Here is a 21,570-nt window from a genome sequence, read left to right as displayed (position 1 = left end):
GGACTACTGTGGTTGCTTAGCAGTGCTGATGATTACCATGTGGATTTATTTTTTGTCCATCCCTGAAAAGCTTTCACAGTAAACGGATTATTGAAGCAACATTTAAGCCAAAATTCTTGAAGATTTCATTTGAAGACCAACGGCGGGTTGTTGATCAAGTGATTTGGAGAAGGCGGTTGGAGAAACAGAAGCATTATGCACACTTTGTCCCTCAAATGATAGCGACAATGATTGCGTGTGATGCATAGTCCTACAAATCCTTTTAACAGTGCTTCAGTCACACATTGTTATTATTTGCCAAAATCTATTGCATATCATGAAATTGCCACTTATAGCTGAGTTCATTGACTTAATATGATCCATAATATTATATTTTATTGGTCTGGCGGAGGAGTATCTGTGCACCAAGGACAGCTCTTCATGTATCAGAGGACATTTTACTAATGGCTTTTTCATGTTTGAATAACTTTATACAATCGTCAAGTCAGGCCTTGAATAAATGTATCGCCAGGCAGCCGAAACTCTGAGCTTTATTCTAATGCCGGACGTCCCAATTGATGAGCAGGAGAAGCCTGTAGGAACTAAGTATGGGAAAGGACTGGAAAGTGATGAAATGCATAATTTTGCACCCACTCTAGTTTGTCTCTTTTTTAAAAATCACTAATAGTTTATCACAGTTGTCTTCCCCTGAGCAAGGCTGTCTGTTCTGGGGAAATGGGAGTCTGAAAGTTTTTTTTTATCATTCCTTCAAATTCATCAGCATATTTGTACAAACCTTTTGATATGCACGAAACAACATGACATTATTAATGTACTTTCCCAGTTCTGTAAGTACGTATGCGGTTTTTTTTTTTCTTTTTGAGATTTTGGGGTTTGACATCCTGCTGATGAAGAATCTGAAGCCTGTTCTGCTGGAGGTGAATGCCAACCCGAGTATGAGAATCGAACACGAGCAGGAGGTGAGCGCCATGCCTTCCCCTGCCTTCCCCTGCCTTCCCCTGCCTTCCCCTGCCTTCCCCCGCCTTCCCCCGCCCGGCACACGGTCCTGACTGGTCCTGTGGTGATTATGACTGTCTTCAACAGTCTATGTGAGAATGCGGTCGCCGCTCAGGGAATTGTTTGCATATGTTATCATCTGCTTATGTCACTGCTCGCCTGCCGATCTGAGACTTGGAGAGTTGACAAGACGCTCTGCGGCCGTTCGTGTTGCAGGTTTCTCCAGGAGTGTTTGAATATGTCCCCAGTCCCGTGGACAAGGAGGTGAAGGTTGGAGTCATCCGGGATACGCTGAGACTAGTGGACCCCGCACAGAGGAAGCCCCCTCATCCCATGTGAGTCTGCACGCACACACATATGCGCACTGCCAACAGGTCCCCTGAGTGACACTGAGCGCTGGCATAATTACACCCTGGCTTTTCAACAGGGGGTCCTTGAAGCTGCTGTAGGGGATCCCTTGATGTGCCATGACTATTTATAGTTTTGGAAAAAAATACTTCAAAATATAAAACCTTTTCTTTTTATGTAACCCTTTTTAACTTATGATGGGGGTCCCCTGTGTGCCTTTGAGCCTGGGATTGGGGGTCTCTGGATCAGAAATGTTTGAAAAAACCTGAATTACTCACATTGCCTCTGCTGTCCCCTTTGAAGGGGCTGCTTGGGTGGTTCTTGCTAACTGGTGTTGAATGTGGACGTTCAGTACTGGCTGTGCCTGCCGCCCCGCTGGGTGAAGCACAGCTGGCTTTAGCTGTGCCCAGGGGTGGAATGGCTGTTTAAAAACGGACCCCCCGCTGGTTGTTTAGGCTCCAGCGGTGCGCCTGGTGAGTTTCAGTAAGAAGTGGCGGTGGTGGAGTGGAGACCTCGTGCTTCAGAGGCGAGCTCCAGCTCATCTACGCCCTTCCGCACTGATAGCGGGGGACAAGTGTGTGCTGTTAAATGCAATTTGGTCTTCAAAATCTGGGACAGAAGAGAGGAAAACATTAAAAAGTACTGCTTCTCCATCAGAGAATGACTGTGTCATAGAATGGTGTAAATGTAAAAGAGAACAGCGCACTGTTATATTACATTGCACTATTTCCATTTGGCACATGCTCTTATCCAGAGCGATGTACAACAAATACTCCATAACCAGGGACTAGTGCGCTGAAAGATCCGAGAGCGAAGTACAATTTCAAGTGCTAACAGTACAACAAAGATGTACTTGGGCGAAAGGATATATGCCTACAAAGGAACAACATCAAACCACTTAGCCAAACAAAATCAATAGTACCATCCTAATTTCATATTACTCTATAAAATGGATGGAAAGTGATTTAAAACTCCAATACGAGATGACCATTGGAGGCTATGACTTTCAGAACGTTAGTCTAACAGAATGTAGTCCATTTCGGTAGTCCCCCCTAAATACCACATTCAAAGTTTAAACAGTACTTTTTTTGCATCACTGCTAACAAGTGTGCTTTAGTGCAGTCCTGGCCCAAGTGGCAGGAGGTTCTCTGTGAGATGTTTGTCCCCCCAGTGTGGGTGCGAGTGGCACTCTCCAGGCCGTGGTGAATGGTCGACTAGCAGCCCTGTCCTGCTGAGGTCACCGGGCACTCACAGCGAGGGCCCTGTCCGTCATCCCTCCGATTGTGATCGGTGTGAGATGAGTCACTTAAACCGCGGATCACCGAGCCACTCTTCATAAGCCCGTTAAACGGAAAATTAATTTCCTGTGATGGAACCGCGCGTAACGCCAAGGCACTGGGGTGAGGGTGCGGAGATCTCGTTACGAGAAGCACCTCGTCGTGAGGAGGAAAAGGGCACACGTCACGCCGGCCTCCTCAGTCACCCCACGGGACGTCATTTTATCAGCCGCACTGTAAGGAAGCTTTGTGAGTCACCCTGTGGACCACAAGTTTATCTGACAGAGGCTCACTGCCCCCATGTTAAACCGTCCTTGGGATCATATTCCAATACTACCTCAGCTTGCCCATGACGCTGTCACAAATGACTATTTTAAAATAGGGCCATCTTTGGAATTATCATATTTATAACCTGGACCCTATTTATATAATCCAATATTTTACCTGTTGATGTCATTTTCCCCTGTCGAATTATAATTTGGTCTGCTGCTATATGCTAATCGCAAAATGATTATAGTATTCCTGAAATGTCAAAATCAAGCTTTGCCAGTTACAGAAGTGGGTTAGCCTATTCAGCGACTGAGCCTTGTAACCAATTACAAACTTTGAGTGCACAGACGACTTCTGAGGTCTTATACAACGGCTTACTAACCAAAATCATGCAAAAATTTCAACTTTTTGTACTATAGAGACGTAACTTAATTATTGAGCCTATCCCAAACCCTATACCACTTAGCAACGACTGCATCTTTCTAGTCCAACCGGGTGAGATAGACTAAACCTTTATGCCAGGTTTGCTATCACTCATGTTACCTAGACAAGCTAACATTGAGATTAAACTATTGATCTATAAACCTATCTTATCATTCTCAAAGATAGGCTACGAAACCAATCAACCATGTCCAGGAGTTAAATAGGCTACAGAATGAGTCTTACTTTGCACGCACGCACACACACAGCATAGCCTTCTTTTGTATTTCTTATTAATGTCGTTCAGGGTCAATTAATTATCAGTCATTTTCATTATTCTTTAGTTTGTAAGATTATATTTTCCGGTCATCTGCTCTCTATGCACTAGGCAATTAAAGAAATGGAAAAAAACATAAAATAGAGGATCTGGACCAAACCCTTACCTTCTCAAGGTACCGCCTCTATATGTCAAGGGTAATGAACTAATAATCACTTTGCCAAAAAACAGGCCGTTGTAAAGAAAGCAGCTATAAAACTCTGTCTGTCTCTGACTGCTGTATTATCATTCAACACATTAAAGCTAATATAGTGTGTGAGGCGCAAGCAAGTCTTGAGAAGATTTGCCACTCAGCACACCTTCAACTGATATTTAATCTCTAGAAAATAAATAAATAAATCCATGTTGCTCTCCTCCTTCTATTCACAGTGGGCGGGGGCTCCTGGTAGGACCATGTTAAGGGTTATTGGGAAGAGCGAGAGAAAGGGAATGTGCTCTGTTTATTTAATGAAGATATGAAAGAGGTGAGTTTGGACTGCACCCAATCCCATGCATACCAAACCCGTCATTTTAGCATGTAAATCTGAGTTCTGAGTGGGTTGTCTCAGTCCTGTTGTCTGCACGCCCGTATAATGTTATCATTCCTCCAGAATCTTCAGCCGGAAGGGGAACGCATCACTTGGATCTGTCAGTCACTGATGGTGGTTTCGCACGCATTGTGGAGCAGATGTCTTTTGTGTTCTTTAACCCATTACCACACCTACGATGGTCAATTGCCGTCCGTCTCTTCTGAACTGACAAATCATTTGGCTTTTAATTTTTATGCTCTAGTCTAGTGAAACAGGAAGTGATAGAATGACCTAGTTCCTTTAAAACTGAGTTTCACTAAATTAAGTAAAATTGCATTGCCAATTTTACTATGTTTGATTTTATGTATAACAATTGTTAGAGGTGCCTGTGGTTTTCTGAAAAATAGGTTACTTAATAAAAGAAAAATGGAAACATGAGCCTAAGTGTATCTAAATAAAAGTATCTAGTTTTCCCATATGTTTAAACATACCCTATATTATTATCTGTTGTTTATTATGTTTTATTATAAAAAAATGTTGCATCTTCGTTGTGTTCACTTTATCCTTGAGTTCGTACTTCGTCTGCTTCTGACGCACTCCCCCAAATCCATGTTAGCATGGATAGAATTTGCTTTAGCCTTGTGAGTCAGCAAAATAATTTTTATTTTTATTTACCAGGGACAGTGCATATGAATCTACATTTTCAGTTTACACATCAATGCAAATGTGCCAGAGTTAGCTAATGAGCTCATTTTAATCTGTAGTCCCCAACATGCATGTCTTTGGACTGTGGGAGTACCCAGAGGAAACCCGTGCAGACACGGGGAGAACATAGAAACTCCACACAGAAAGTCCCGTACAGGGCTCAAACCCAGGACCTTCTTGTTGTGAGACAACAGTGCTACCGCCCGGTGGTCAAAGCTTCCAATAACCAGAGAACTTGTACATTATTATCTAAAGTTATAGTGGGGGAACAGAAAACATTCTGGTCTGGGGGTTACACAAAGCCCCCAGTAGCTGTTCTAATTACACGCACATATCATACCCTGTTGGAAGGCTTATACTGTCCACTACTATGTTTGCAATCAAACAGAATGAACTGCAAAGATTTTCCCATGGCGTAAATAGCAACTGGGGTGCGGTATATAGTCAATGGCTAGCTGGGTTAAGGCAGTACTTGGATAGGATCCTTGCCTTTCTATTGCAACTGATTTGTGGTCACCATAATAGTGTGAAATGGCTGCTGAGTTTCATCCTTACATTGGATGTGGTTGAAATGAGGCTTCCCCCTTCAATGTGAAGCACTTTGAAAACCTAAGAGTTGCTATTTTAAGGAACATCTTGAAGGCAGAGCTTGACCAACCTGGACATGAACCAGCCTTATGATTATAATATTTTATTGATTGCTTGTACTTAAATTACAAGTACTGTTTACAGTACATTACTTAAAACTTTAAAAAATGTATTACATACATGACATTGTCTCCACTTTTATCAGGTAATTTGGTTGTTCTCATTTGGTAGATCTCATCCTCTTTGTTCATATTTTGGCATGAGCTGAAGTGACTCTAGTCACTCTAGACTGTCCTGAATTGTATTGTACAGTCTACCACAGCACTTTATTTACAAGTTTGTCCGAAAGGGAATGTTTGACATTTTCATTTGTTGCTCATAATGTTCATCAAAAATCTCCAGCTGAGAGGCAGAGAAATGATTGACCCAATCACCAACCTCCCCTGCAAGAGAGAGAGATTCGGTTAACCCAGAACACACACACACACACACACACACACACACACACACTTGTTTATATAGTACTCCCAACAAACAATAGCAGCAAACTTCACAGCCATTCCTTTATCATTATCTGGTGTGATGATCTCTCCAAAAATGACATAAACCTCCTCCCAAATAACAGAAGACTGATTGTACCTTGATAATTATGAATTTACTTCATAATAAAATTGGATGATAGTTCTTATTTCACCTTACATATCAGACACAGCCATGCAACTTGTGATAAAAGCTGATGCATGTCAACCTTCTCACGAAAGAGACAAACCTTTTCTCATGAAAGGAGAGATTGATTGGTCTAAGAAAGGCCTAAAGGTGTAGTTGACCATGGGGTTCTCCTTCATGACCTCAAAAGACGTCTTCTCCGCAATGTGCGCTATGACATCATCAGTGACCGACAGATCCAGGTGCTGCTTGATGCGTTCCACTTCCCGTTGGAGATTCTGGAGGAATAATCAAAATATATGGGGATCCTGACAACAGGACTGAGACAACTAATTTTGATTCAGAAAGACTACATGCTAAAATAATGTCATGTGGATATGTATGAGAGCGGGTTCGATACAGAACTCACCTCTTTCATATCTTCGTAAAATAAATAGAGTATGTTCCTATTCTCTCTCTCTCTCCAATAACCGTTAACATGGTCATACCAGGAGCCCCAGCTCACTGTGAATAGGAGGAAGAGAGCAACATTAATGATGTTCTAAATAGTTTGTTTCGGTAAGCCTATGTTTGTTTTTAGTTTTTTATTAATGTATTTTCATAATGGCTTGTTTGACTTTGGCACAGGTCTGGTCCTCTCGTTGACACCAATAACAGACTTCAATAGCTATTGAAAAGCCTAGAAGGCTAGATAGTGAAAGCTTTCATATACATGTACCAAGGAAGTGATTGAATACACCTGACTAATTAGAAGCAGCTGAGAGGCCAACTGTCCAGTTACAACATACTATGATGTAATTCCAAGATGGATCAGCCAATATGGATGTAAATACCCTCAAATTAAAGGTGGCAGTGTACGCTTTAACCTCATATTCATTGTTTCATTTCACATCCAATGTGCTGGAGTACAGAACCAAAAGAACATCATTTGTAGCACTGTCCAAATACTTATGGTTCTCACTGTACCTTTGTATTTGTTGCAATGTTAATTGCAGTTCTCTAGGTGGCGACAGAAGAGAAACCTTATTTTACTCCTGTCTGTCTTTGTTGGTGAATATAGTTTTCAGTGGGTATATATTAATGTGAACATGAATAGATTTATTTCCAGGAAAGCAAGGACATTTCCTGCCACCAAAACTACAAAATGAAATGTGGTGCCTTCTAGGCCTGGCCAGTAAACATCTTGTTGATAAGGAGTATGCCATACATTTTAATTTTTCACCTTTAAGAAGAAACCTGGGGCTTGATGACCCCTAAAGATTTAGCCCTTTATTGGGGGCACTGCAAGCCCCCTCCCCCCATAACAAAAGGATTGGATTTATTCATTGGATAATGAATGAAATTTCTTGAAATTTAAACATGATGATTTGTCAGACAGTTGACATACTGAAAGGCTTCTGCAAAAGAAAAATATGTGGTTATCAGAATAGTTGAATACAGGATACATTGGTAAAGTTAGTGACTGAAAAACGTTAATGTAAGTAGATAGGTAGCTGCCGGGAGAAAGTTGTCTATGACATCCCATTTCTCTAAATAAATGGGAGTGATGAATGCTATTTATGATGCCATAATGTAAAAACATCATGTTTGCTTCATACGGCTACATAAGCGCCCTGTAACTACTCCCCATGCATCTACATCTATCCGGCATCATTTTATGTGGTAGGTATTTTCCTGCTTTCTCACACCCATCAACCTCATTGTGAATCTCACCGGCATCATACAGTACTGGCAGCTGCTTTCAGAAAAAAAAAAAAAACCCACTTACACTCTCCCTTCATGAACTTTTGGATGTAGTTTTCCCAGGACCCTGGTTCACACTGGGTCACATTCATCCTGTCAAAATGGTAGTAGCTTACTAAGCTGTCCTTGGCATTGCGGGCCACATAGATCACCTGGGTAGCATAGATGTGGGAGTATGGATCAGGGTGCAGGAAAGTTTTTAAAAAACCAACAGGACACTTATCATGCCCGGACCATGAGTAAAGTCAGTATTTGCCTTACCTTGCATTTATTTTCCCAGAATCCCTCAGGGACAAGCTGGATGGGCAAATGTGTCTTGATTATCCTCGGTGGACTCATTTTGCAAAGGAGGTCTAGTCCTAAGAGAGAGGGCAGGTTGAATGTAAGGATTTTGAGTGGCAACAGTAAGGGGGGTAGAGGAGCAAAGAGACTGCCCCTGTGTTTCAGGTGTTGTCATTTTAGCGCCTTAGGAGTGTCAAGTAGGGTGGCAGCTGGGACTAATTTGCTGGTCTTTCTCCCTTTTAGACTGTTTAATGGGAGAATATTGGTTGTTGTTTATGTTGTTATTTGCTGAGTCTTATAGTTGGGCTCTGGAATTGAATAAAAGGTTGTAGGCCAAGTTTGTGTTGTACACATCCCATGTGATGCAGTGACCATCCCACTGTGTCACAGACTGTCACAGGATGGTCACACAGTAACCACAAGCTGAATTTCACACGCACACACCCGTGCACACACACACACACAGTATATATCAAGGAGATAAATACCAGAAGGAATCGGCGAGGGGTTGGATATCTCAAGGAATGGACTCCTGACAACTATGGAGCTCCTCTTGCATGCCTCTGTGTCTCCATTGTGAAGTAACAGGTCTACTATTTCCTGGGTCCAGGTGGTTCCTACATAAAATAAAAACATGTAAAATGATGGGAAAGAAAGGCAGAAACAGCACGTCCTTCTTCAGAACATAAATAATATATGAAATTACAAAAATAACATTAGAGAACTGCGTATAAACCACAGAATTGGTGGTATTAATTTAAAGGATATTGTGTCAGGAGGTAAGAGCAGTTGTCTGGCAGGTTGCTAGTTCGATGTCCCTGAGCAAGACGCCTAACCCCTAAATGCTCCTGATGAGCTGGTTGGTGCCTTGCATGGCAGCCAATCGCCGTTGGTGTGTGAGTGCGTGTATGAATGGGTGAATGAGAAGCATCGGTTATACAGTGCTTTGGATAAAGGTGCTATATAAATGCCAGCCGTTTACCATTTAAATGAATATTACCAGGTTAGTGTAGTTTTCATACAAGTAGATCACTCATTTAGCTACACTAGCATTCAAACTTAGTATGCAGGACAAGTATGAAATAGTATCATAGTGGTAACCCACTTGTAAGGATAGCAAATCATCCTGGAAGATTTAATTAATACGAGCGGTATATAATATGAAGCACTTAAGTGCCTTGAAATGCAGAGAGCGAGAATTTGTGCTAAATCTAGTCTAAGAAATTTCTGGCATGTTTAATAAACATTCTGTGAACAAATCCATGCTTGTTTTATTACCACATAAAACCTTTAGTTACAGTACGGCACAGTGAGACAATCTTCCAATATTTATTTGGGAAGGTTAATTTCTCCATGAAACACAATGCTATGCTGCGTCTTAAACACATTTCAGTCAGGACCACTGTTGTCACATCTTGTTTGGCGGTATAGCTCTGTTCTGGAAGACCTTCCTGCCATCCATGCAAGCTTGCATGAATAAGACGGGGAGGAATGTTATTATTATTATTATTATCATCATTATTATTATCATTATTATTATGTGCATAGTTGCATAATTAGTTACAAAGTGTTGTGAAATAATTGCAACAAATGAAACATTAGTCAGCTATATGAAGGCTTATATATATATATATATATATATATATATATATATATATATTGCTGTTACATTGTCTTGTGTCACTATATATACATACATATATATATACATATACAGTCAGGTCCATAAATATTGGGACATCGACACAATTCTCATCTTTTTGGCTCTATATACCACCCCAATGGATTTGAAATGAAACAAACAAGATGTGCTTTAACGTCAGCTTTAATTTGAGGGTATTTACATCCAAATCAGGAACGGTGTAGGAATTACAACAGTTTGTATATGTGCCTCCCACTTTTTAAGGGACCAAAAGTAATGGGACAAACTAACAATCATAAATCAAACTTTCACTTTTTAATACTTGGTTGCAAATCCTTTGCAGTCAATTACAGCCTGAAGTCTGGAACGCATAGACATCACCAGACGCTGGATTTCATCCCTGCTGATGCTCTGCCAGGCCTCTACTGCAACTGTCTTCAGTTCCTGCTTGTTCTTGGGGCATTTTCCCTTCAGTTTTGTCTTCAGCAAGTGAAATGCATGTTCAATCGGATTCAGGTCAGGTGATTGACTTGGCCATTGCATAACATTCCACTTCTTTACCTTAAAAAACTCTTTGGTTGCTTTCGCATTATGCTTCGGGTCATTGTCCATCTGCACTGTGAAGCGCCGTCCAATGAGTTCTGAAGCATTTGGCTGAATATGAGCAGATAATATTGCCCGAAACACTTCAGAATTCATCCTGCTGCTTTTGTCAGCAGTCACATCATCAATAAATACAAGGGAACCAGTTCCATTGGCAGCCATACATGCCCACACCATGACACTACCACCACCATGCTTCACTGATGAGGTGGTATGTTTTGGAGCTGTTCCTTTCCTTCTCCATACTCTTCTCTTCCCATCATTCTGGTACAAGTTGATCTTTGTCTCATCTGTCCATAGGATGTTGTTCCAGAACTGTAAAGGCTTTTTTAGATGTTGTTTGGCAAACTGTAATCTGGTCTTCCTGTTTTTGAGGCTCACCAATGGTTTACATCTTGTGGTGAACCCTCTGTATTCACTCTGGTGAAGTCTTCTCTTGATTGTTGACTTTGACACACATACACCTACCTCCTGGAGAGTGTTCTTGATCTGGCCAACTGTTGTGAAGGGGTTTTTCTTCACCAGGGAAAGAATTCTTCTGTCATCCACCACAGTTGTTTTCCGTGGTCTTCCGGGTCTTTTGGTGTTGCTGAGCTCACCGGTGCGTTCTTTCGTTTTAAGAATGTTCCAAACAGTTGATTTGGCCACATCTCTCTGATGGGTTTGTTTTGTTTTTCCAGCCTAATGATGGCTTGCTTCACTGATAGTGACAGCTCTTTGGATCTCATATTGAGAGTTGACAGCAACAGATTCCAAATGCAAATAGCACACTTCAAATGAACTCTAGACCTTTTATCTGCTCCTTGTAAATGAGATAATGAGGGAATAACACACACCTGGCCATGGAACAGCTGAGCAGCCAATTGTCCCATTACTTTTGGTCCCTTAAAAAGTGGGAGGCACATATAGAAACTGTTGTAATTCCTACACCGTTCACCTGATTTGGATGTAAATATCCTCAAATTAAAGCTGAAAGTCTTCAGTTAAAGCATATCTTGATCGTTTCATTTCAAATCCATTGTGATGGTGTATACAGCCAAAAAGAGGAGAATTGTGTCGATGTCCCAATATTTATGGACCTGACTGTATATATATATATATATATATATATATATATATATATATATATATATATATAATAGTGACACAAGACAACGTAACAGCAATATTAAAAGAAAAATATATGTAGGTAGATAGAAATAGACAACGCCAGCGCTATTGGTTATGGGACTCTACTCATCAGTTCAGTCAGTGCTAAGAAAGAACACTACCAGACTGCCAGAGGGACAGCTGATGTTGCTGGCAAAGTTCACTAACCATATGGACTTCCCACAGGCAAGGTTGTCCAGGGCCTGTCTTAATAATTTATGAGTCAGCTCATTTGTTTAGACAAATTCATTAGACCTAGGTTAACAGTAACATATTGTTACAGGAATATTATTTTGTATTGTATATTTTTTAAATTTCTGAATACACTAAATGTATCTAATTGATTTAATTCAAAATTGAAACACTTCCAATTAACATGAAACATTAGCCTACATCAGAGTAAACCAAGGACCTATTAAAGTGAGACAAAGAATATTACAGCCCTTATTAAAAGTATAACAAATTAAATGTACAAAGAACAGAAGTTGTTGATGTGTATAAGAATAGACATGTAGAGAGCGCACCTGAATATTATTTTATGTACAGCCAAATAAAAATACGGAGACTACAACCTTTTACTCATGTATGCATGACTTTGCTCGGTCCTCTCAGTAGTTGGGCACTATAGGATCCACTGACACTGAGACAGCGTAGGCTATGCTTTTGCTCGGTCCTCTCAGTAGTTGGGTACTATAGGATCCACTGACACTGAGACAGCGTAGGCTATGCTTTTGCTCGGTCCTCTCAGTAGTTGGGTACTATAGGATCCACTTACACTGAGACAGCGTAGGTAGCCTATGCTTTTGCTCGAAGCAGGAGTCATGCTCACGACGTCTGTCCTGGTCCCACAGTGGTGGAATGACCTCCTGGTGGATGTCAGAACTGCAGAGTCTCTGACCTCTTTCAAGCGCAGACTGAAGACTCATCTCTTCAGGCTACACCTTTCCCTCCCTAACTCACCACCATGATTGGCCTTATATATGCCATAGACTATAATGGCACTTATATAGTTGTATAGATATTGTTGTTTTTTCTATTAGCTATTGTATTGTTGTACTCGGGGTATTCTAGCTGCCAACTGTGGTATTGGAAGTTGATGTATTCCTCAAGGGTTCCGATTATATCTGTATGGTTACACTAGGACTCGGAACTGTACTGTCCTCTCAGGTCCTCTTTGCACTTGTACTTGTGTTTGATCTGCACTTCGTTGTACGTCGCTCTGGATAAGAGCGTCTGCTAAATGCCTTGTAATGTAATGTAATGTAATGTAATGCAATTTGTAGGTTAGAAAGAGTACGGTGCTGTGGTAACATTGTGCACTCACCTTGTGAATTAACTGTAGTACCCAAGTTTTTTATTTATGTATTTTGCTATAAGTGGAGCTACTCTAAGCCGTAAAGCTAGCAAGCAGTCAATTCTATGGTGTTTTAGCTACCCAGAAATAGGTTGGTGATCCTATTCACGAGTTTCACAACAACATCTTCACTTGTGCCTTGTGGAAACACCTGAAACAAACTACACATTGTTCTATGGGTCAACTTACAGTGGGGAAAAGGTTTCATGTCCCAAACTGATGGGTGCTAATTGGAGCTATGTCTCAATGTCAGCTCAACGTATGACTGCAGCTAAAGTATCCAAAGACGTTTTTATTCTCTCCTCTATTCAGTACAAAGTGTCATTTTTTGAAGGTGAAAGATAAGAAAACTAGCCTCACCTCTATGTGATTTTGACCACATGTAAACAGAACAGTATGACAACCTGAACAAATGAACTGTTCAAGTTGAATCTTACCAATGTGACAACTACCCTGCTCTCCCCTAAGTGTGCTCCTGTGCCTCATCCGATTGCTTACCTGCTTTGGGATAAGTCGCGATGAGGATGTCAGTAGGGTCGGGGCAGAAATCCCAGACAGACTCAAAGTTTTTGGCGATGGGCTCCTTCAGTGGGACTCCTCTCACGTTCTTCAAAGGAGGGCGAATGTGTGACTTTCCTGCTAGCTCAATAGCCTGGCTGTATGTCAGTGTTTTTTCCATTGCTAATCTTGAAGTCACTGAAAAGAGACACGAGAAATAGTATTCTTTAGAAGGGTTCTGTCTGTGTTCTTCTTGATTATAATTAATGGTGCGAAGCCTGTGGAGCTAGTTTGGGCTGGCAACTCAGGGGATGCTTGTGTCTAATGGGAGGGGCTATACAAACCTCCCAATCTCACCTGTTCAGGCACTTGGAAGAATGGGTCATATAGGGATATGGCTGTAAAAGAGAGGTGTGGTTGGAAACCGTTCAGAATTTTTATAACCTGTGTTTGGACCTGTCCCTTGATCGCCTTGAGGGGTAATAAGGTAATTGTCTGTGAAAATTCCTGTAATACCCAATGGGGTAGTGTGGTAGTGGGTCCACTAATATAAATCGTGTTGTGTTGCTTGAATAATGGGCGGGGTACACTGTTTAATATAGTCTCAGGGACATCATCAGTGTTGGAACTTACCTTAGTATCTACTATAGCTTGTGGGTGTGTATGGGAGCCTTGAGAGGTTTTAACTGTGGGGAGTGATAATTTCCCACTATTATGCAAAATGGAGGTAGAAGCGTCTAGGGAGGAGTGGGTGTGCGAAGATGGGGTTGAGAGGAAGCAGGCTGGGAGGTGTTCAGTGAGGTCTGTGACACTGTTGTAGCACAGATCCAGGTGGGGGTAACATACTGTATTACATTACATTACATTACATTATCGGGATTTGGCAGACGCTTTTATCCAGAGCGACGTACAGTTGATTAGACTAAGCAGGAGACAATCCTCCCCTGGAGCAATGCAATGCGGATCTTATTGTGGCTACACCGGGATTAGAACCATCGACCTTGTGTGTCCCAGTCATTTACCTTAACCACTACGCTACAGGCCACCCCTGTATATCAGCCCTGTCGGGCGTACTGCAAGTGGCATCAGCGTTTGCCACGGCCCGTACCTCTGCAAACGTCTTCAGGGAAGTGTCAACTGAGTTCTTAAAACTCAAGGTTCAGGACACGGTGATACCCGGCCAAATTCTGAAGTAACTCCGCCAATAAAATGTCATGACATTCATTCTGCTACCTTAAGAGAGTGACGAGACTGTGTTGATTCTGTGAAGCAGATGGTTTTGGCAGCTTGTTTGTTTGTTTAGACGGTATTGCAAACATAGCTAATAGAATGCATTAAAATACAGTAAAAACTATATGTAGACTAAGACAATCTGTTCTCTGTCACGGCAATCTCAAAGCTATGTGCCCCATTACAACCAGAGCACAATGCAGTGCTCTTAAAGCAACATTGGCAAAGGTGGTAAGAGCAGTCGTCGGCAATTGGAGGGTTGCCAGTTCGATCCCGCCCTGGATGTGTCCCTGAGCAAGACACTTAACTCCCAAATAATTGTGACAAGTTGATTGGTGCCTTGCATAGCAGGCAATTTGCCATTGGTGTGTGAGTGGAATGGTTGAATGATAAACATCGATTGTACAGCTCTTTGAATAAAGGCGCTATATAAATGCCAACCAGTTAAAGCAAGAAAACACATTTCCTAACATTCTGAGATGGAAATGCCTTAATGAGGGAAGTAAATGTAGCCTAAAATGAGTTATATTAAACACAAATATAATGTTAGTACTGCCTGAGGCGACATGGCTCAGGCAGTAAGAGCAGTCGTCTGGCAGTCAGAGGGTTGCCGGTTCAATCCCCCACCCGGGCTGTGTCGAAGTGTCCCTGAGCAAGACACCTAACCCCCAAATGCTTCTGACAAGCTGGTCGGTGCCTTGCATGGCAGCCAATCGCCGTTGGTGTGTGAGTGTGCGAGTGTGTGTATGAATGGGTGAATGAGAAGCATCAATTGTACAGCGTTTTGGATAAAGGCGCTATATAAATGCCAACCATTTACCATTTTTACAATTTTTTATTATTAATAAAAAAGTGGCAGAAGGTTCAGTTCCACTTCTGCGCTGACAGGCATGGGCCGACTCACATAGTTTCTGACACACATACTCCCCATTAGATACATCTGGGCCCGGCTGAACCAGGTTCGCCTGGTCTCCTTTCAGATATGTTTTATACAGTACTGTGCGAAAGCTTTAGGCAGGTGTGAAAAAATGCTGTAAAGTAAGAATGCTTTCAAAAATAGAAATGTTAGTAGTTTATTTTTATCAATTAACAAAATGCAAAGTGAGTGAACAGAAGAAAAATCTAAATCAAATCAATATTGGGTGTGACCACCCTTTGCCTTCAAATCAGCAGGCACATCATGCTTACTTCCTTTCGTAATCGGAAGATCTCCAGCAGTGCCATCAGCTCAGAATTTGCAGAAACCAGTGCGACCCTGGTACACCCATTTACTCTGCAGAGAAGTCTGGTTAGCAATGGTCTTCATGGAAGAATTGCGGCCAAAAAGCCATACCTCCGACATGGAAACAAGGCCAAGCGACTCAACTATGTATGAAAACACAGGAACTGGGGTGCAGAAAAATGGCAGCAGGTTCTCTGGACTAATGAGTCAAAATGTGAAATATTTGGCTGTAGCAGAAGGCAGTTTGTTTGCCAAAGGGCTGGAGAGCGGTACAAGAATGAGTGTCTGCAGGCAACAGTGAAGCACGGTGGAGGTTCCTTGCAAGTTTGGGGCTGCATTTCTGCAAATGGAGTTGGGGATTTGGTCAGAATTAATGGTCTCCTCAATGGTGAGAAGTACAGACAGATACTTATCCATCATGCAATACCATCAGGGAGGCATCGGATTGGCCCCAAATTTATTGTGCTGCTGGACAACGACCCCAAAGATACAGCCAATATCATTAAGAACTATCTTCAGTGTAAAGAAGAACAAGGAGTCCTGGAAGTGATGGTATGGCCCCCACAGAGCCCTGATCTCAACATCTTCGAGTCTGTCTGGGATTAAATGAAGAGACAGAAGCATTTGAGGCTGCCTAAATCCACAGAAGAACTGTGGCTAGTATACCTAGAAGAATTGATGCCGCATTTTTTCACACCTGTCTAAAGCTTTTGCACCGTACTGTACATATAAGGCTTAATATTTATTTTATAGTGGTCACTATTAGGCATTTCTTATTTCTGTTCCTACATCAGGAATGGAAGCTAAAATAATCTATTTCTGCTAGTTCAGTATTTTTTTTTTCAGATTTTTTTAGATAAAAATAGTGGTGGTAATGTCTTGGTATGTGTGGGACTCTCTTATACACGTTTGCCTGCTGGACAGTGGATATCTCTGTAATCGTGCCCGTGTCTGGAAATGACATTAATAGGTCATTGCATTAATAGGTGGTGAGTTCTCAAGGTTTTTTCTGTGATTTTGAATTGCTAAAGATATTTTTTTGATCTTTTTATGAGTATAGCAGGGTTTGCTGGGCAAGTTCTCTATGAAGGCTCGTAGGAGGCTACGGCGACGATGCTTCCTGATAACGTAACCCTCAAATTCAAAAGAGAGGCAGGGATTCAAATCCCACCTTGGACTCTCTCTTCATGAGCACAGGGAGTCAGATCCAGAAGAGCTGGAGTTTGAAACTCCTCTTACTGCCTAGTGATCGAAGTTTTATATTTTCCAAATTTTCACACTTCTGTGAATGTACTTTATTGATTAACTGAAACAAGAATTCACACACGTGGATGTTTTCCATGTAAGCAGTGTGTGGACTGTGGAAACCATGCTATGGCATTTCTTAACTGGCTGTCGCGTTGTGTTGTTCTGCAGGTAGGTTTCTGTGTCTCAGCACTCACCTCTGGGTAATTGAACATCTGCAGTTTGTGGGCACCGATGGCATGCTTCTGGGCACCAGACTTGACGGTAGCAGCTGGTAGAATTCACTTTAGAGGAGAGCATTGTCTGCCATCTCCAAAGTTTGCTGCCATGAGAGCAGCCTTGCAATACAATTGGACGCTGCACAATGGCGAAAAATGCATTTGTTTGTGTTTGAAACCTGTTTCTCAGATCTTGTCAGATGATGAGCAAAATAGCACCAGATGGGATGCTTTGTAATAGCTAGGCTTTGTAATGGCCAGCCTTGGATTTTTTTGGCCATCATTCTAATAAAACAGGTTTCCCGATTTATCAAAGGTTGCTGTCTTCTTTTCTATATGGTCTGTCCTCTTTTTGATACCTTTTCTCGACTCTTTTATCAACGGATGTACATCATTCAATAATTCTTTATCAATAATTGTTAAATTAATAATTAAAAGAAATGTGTTTTGTGTTTACTCAGGTAAACTTTGTCTAAAGCTCTGAAACCATTCAGTGTGACAAATAATATTAGCAATAGTAGAGGAAATCAGGAAGGGGGCCAATACTTTTTCACGGCACTGCACATGAACAAAAACAATTTCCTTTACAGCATTTACAGGTAGATAACATTTATAATCTTAAAATCTTACAAGTTACATAGATAAGACATGGAAGGCAGGGGTTGACACTCCGCTGGTCATTTGGGCCAGTGCGTTTTTCCAAAGGAAACTACTTGCCCATTCAGAAAACAGCAGGGTTGTGGGGTAAGAATTTTCCCAAAGAAGAAAAGGCATTTCCGGAAGCTCATCGTCATATCATTTCACAGTCAAAAAAGGATATGTTGGATTTAAGAAATTGTGTCGTGTCGTGTTTGTTGGGGGTTTGGCTGTCAAACACAAACTACCATTAAGAGACACTGCATAAAATTCATGCCAACATCTCTGATGTCTTCATCAGATCACTGTGAACTAGGAAGCAGATGAGACCATTTCTGTGGCAAAATGCTGTTTGCGTTTTTCGGTAATGATCTCCAAAATTAAAATAAATGAAGCAGAAAAATTGACTTGACCTTCAGGAAACATCAGTTCAATACCTTATTATACCATAAAAAAATAGGACATCAGAATCAATTCATATTTTGCGTCTCTGCAGTTGTGCAGATAGATTCTAGATAGATCCTTCTCTGCCCACCAGTCCTTTGAAGCAGTTACTGGCAGAGATTAGCAAGTGTTCAGTGTCTTCAGATTTTTATAGTAGTCATGTTCTTTCTAACCAGCTTTCCTGAGAGCCCCTAATGGCTCCAGTTTGATATGTTACTTGCTCAGAGTGAAGATTAGACAGTAGAGTGATTTCATTCAAAGCAATTTTCTCAGAAAACCCTAATCTAGACATCAAATCCATCACACAAACCCTGCCCAGTCTTCATATGGCAGCGATTGTCATAACAGTCCCCATGTAAGCTATGTGAGAAACCCATTAGAGCAATGTTATTGTGCTGCATTTCTTACTTTTCTTAGGAAAATTTTTGAAACCATTCAGTGTGATCTTAGCAATAATAGAGGAAATCAGGAAGGGCAAATACTTTTTCACGGCACTGCATATGAACAAAAACAATTTCCTTTACAGCATTTACAGGTAGATAACATTTATTATCTTAAAATCTGGGGTTGACACTCCACTAGGGGCGACATGGCTCAGGCAGTAAGAGCAGTCATCTGGCAGTCGCAGGGTTGCCGGTTCGATCCCCCGCCCGGGCTGTGTCCAAGTGTCCCTGAGCAAGACACCTAACCCCCAAATGCTCCTGACGAGCTGGTCGGCGCCTTGCATGGCAGCCAATCGCCGTCGGTGTGTGTGTTTGTGTATGAATGGGTGAATGAGAAGCATCAATTGTACAGCGCTTTGGATAAAGGCGCTATATAAATGCCAACCATTTACCATTTAACCATTCCACTGGTCATCAGGGCCAGTGCATTTTTCCAAAGGGAACTACTTGCCCATTCACACATCACTAGGTTTTAATAGCAGGGTTGTGTTGTAAGAATTTTCCCAAAGAAGAAAAGGCATTTCCAGAAGCTCACAGTCATATCATTTCACAGTAAAAAAAAAAGGATATGTTGGATTTTTTTCCCAAAGCAGGGCACTAAAAGATTACTGGTCCAGAGCTCTGAGGAAACACCTGGTTGCCTGGGGACAAACGGCAATGTCAGGCCCTGGAAGGGGTGCTGTTCATTTGTCATTTCCTACTAGTCACTGTTAACTGCAAGTGGCTGTCAGTGTCGGCTCAAAAGACTCAGAAGCACTTGAGGTAAGAATATGGATGAAAAACATTAATATTAATGGTGAACTAACCTTTAAACCGCAACTGTCAATTTAGGGGAACTAATAGAAATAAGTAGTGGTTTTCCTGAAGCGAGTTGTTGTGTGAGAATGCTCAGAGGCAATTTGGATTGGACTCTGCAGAGTTTGAAAGTAATCCCTTTAAAATAGACATTCTTCTGCAGATGGTCAGAGAGGAAGCAGAATGCAGTGTCTGGCATATTAACAAGTATTTTCATTTAAAATGAGTATTTCTTACAGACAACTTGCCAAATTCAGAACTGATTTCCAAAGCAATAATCATAGTGCTGGCATTAGGTGGGTACCTTGCATTTATATTGAGTCTGAGAGCATAATGGTCTGAAGTGCTGTAGAGAAAATGTGTCTGATGTACATTTAAATGTGTGCCATTCTTTCTTTCATAGCTACCAGGATTGATTAACAAAAAAATAATCAATAACGACTCGACTTACAGACCACTTCACTGATGAGAAATAACAGTTTTAGTGTTTTAATCTTAATAATCCTCACGTTTGGTGCCAATTATGTGAGATATATGGTATTTGGTATTGCTTGTGAGCAATTGTAGGCCATTTAAATAGGCGTGTCAGAGCGACGCCGTCCCAGTTTGTGATGTTATGTTTCACCCCATCCCAGTCTGCTCTCTCCCTCGAAGACCCCCCCTGCGACGTGGGCCTCCACGGCGTCGGAACCCCTCAAACCTCAGCTATCCCCCGCTGACCCCCTGTGAGGACTTTGCTGTCACAGGGGGACTATGGAACTGCCAGTCTGCCACTCGGAAGGCTGACTTCATCCCTGCGTATGCCTCCCTCCAGTCCCTACAATTCCTTGCCCTAACTGAGACCTGGATCACACCTGACAACACCGCCACTCCCGCTGCCCTCTCATCCTCCTTCTCCTTCTCGCACACTCCCCGGCCTTCCGGCCGTGGCGGTGGTACTGGTCTTTTAATTTCCCCCTCGTGGAAATTTTCTGTTCTCCCCCTCTCTGACCTGTCCATATCCACTTTTGAATTCCATTCTGTTGCAGTATCCTACCCTACTAACCTTTTCATTGCAGTTATCTACCGTCCTCCAGGGCCCCTGGGAAACTTCCTTGATGAGCTAGACACCCTTCTCAGCTCCTTCCCTGAGGATGGCACCCCACTGATTCTCCTTGGAGACTTCAACATCCACCTAGAAGCCTCCCAGTCTGCTGCCTTCCTACCGCTAATCCACTCCTTCGGCCTCTCCCTGCAACACTCTCCTGCAACACTCTCCTCCAACCCACAAGGCGGGCAATGTCCTAGACCTTGTCTTTGTAAGGAACTGCTCATGCTCCGATTTCACGGTTACCCCTCTGCATACATCTGATCACCACTTCATCTCATTCTCCCTCCCTCTTCCTCCCCATCCTCCTCCCCCTCCTCCCACCCACACTTCCTCAGCCCGCCGTAACCTCCGCTCCCTCTCACCCTCTTCCTTTGCCAGCACCGTCACCGCCTCACTCCCCCCTCTCGAATCCTTCTCCAAACTCCCCGCTGACTCTGCATCTGCCACCCTCCTTTCATCTCTCTCCTCCGCCTTTGACTCTCTCTGTCCCCCTGTCTCAAAACCACCTCGCACATCCCCTCCCAGTCCTTGGATATCTGACACCCTCCGTACCTCCAGGGCCAGCCTCCGCGCAGCGGAGAGGAAGTGGGGGAAATCCAGAGACGCTTCCGACCTCATGACTTACCAGTCTCTCCTGGCGGCATTCTCTTCCGATGTCACTGCCGCCAAAGCAAAATACTATCAAACGCAAATTCAGAACTCTGCTTCTAACCCCCGGAAACTTTTCTCCATTTTCTCCTCTCTCCTCAACGCACCGCCGCCTCCTCCTCAGTCCTCCTTCGCTGCTGATGACTTTGCTGATTTCTTCGATGAGAAGGTCACATTCATCCGCAGATCCTTTACAACCACCGCCCCCCTCA

General features: G+C 42.3%; 2 protein-coding genes across 3 annotated transcripts in view; one reads left to right on the top strand and one right to left on the bottom strand.

Annotated features, from left to right (window-relative positions):
- Window positions 1-21,570, top strand: part of ttll11 (tubulin tyrosine ligase-like family, member 11) — a 62,382-nt gene that overhangs the window by 15,520 nt on the left and 25,292 nt on the right. For both annotated transcript variants that reach the window (XM_061262415.1, XM_061262416.1), the window contains exons 5-6: window positions 864-959; window positions 1,213-1,331. In XM_061262415.1, coding sequence (XP_061118399.1) covers window positions 864-959; window positions 1,213-1,331 — 215 coding nt within the window. The remainder of the gene's footprint in view (window positions 1-863; window positions 960-1,212; window positions 1,332-21,570) is intronic.
- On the bottom strand, window positions 5,520-13,649 carry LOC133141738 (sulfotransferase 1C1-like). The gene is made up of 7 exons (XM_061262417.1): window positions 13,388-13,649; window positions 8,630-8,758; window positions 8,121-8,218; window positions 7,885-8,011; window positions 6,526-6,620; window positions 6,220-6,394; window positions 5,520-5,893 (listed from the first exon to the last, which is right to left on the bottom strand). The coding sequence occupies exons 1-7, from the start codon at window positions 13,566-13,568 to the stop codon at window positions 5,781-5,783; spliced, it is 918 nt and encodes a 305-aa protein (XP_061118401.1). The 5' UTR covers window positions 13,569-13,649; the 3' UTR covers window positions 5,520-5,780.

Source organism: Conger conger, chromosome 12 (genome assembly GCF_963514075.1).
Source record: "Conger conger chromosome 12, fConCon1.1, whole genome shotgun sequence".
NCBI lineage: Eukaryota > Metazoa > Chordata > Actinopteri > Anguilliformes > Congridae > Conger > Conger conger.
The sequence above is the reverse complement of the archived record's forward strand: the minus strand, read 5'-3'. Positions and strand labels throughout refer to the sequence as shown.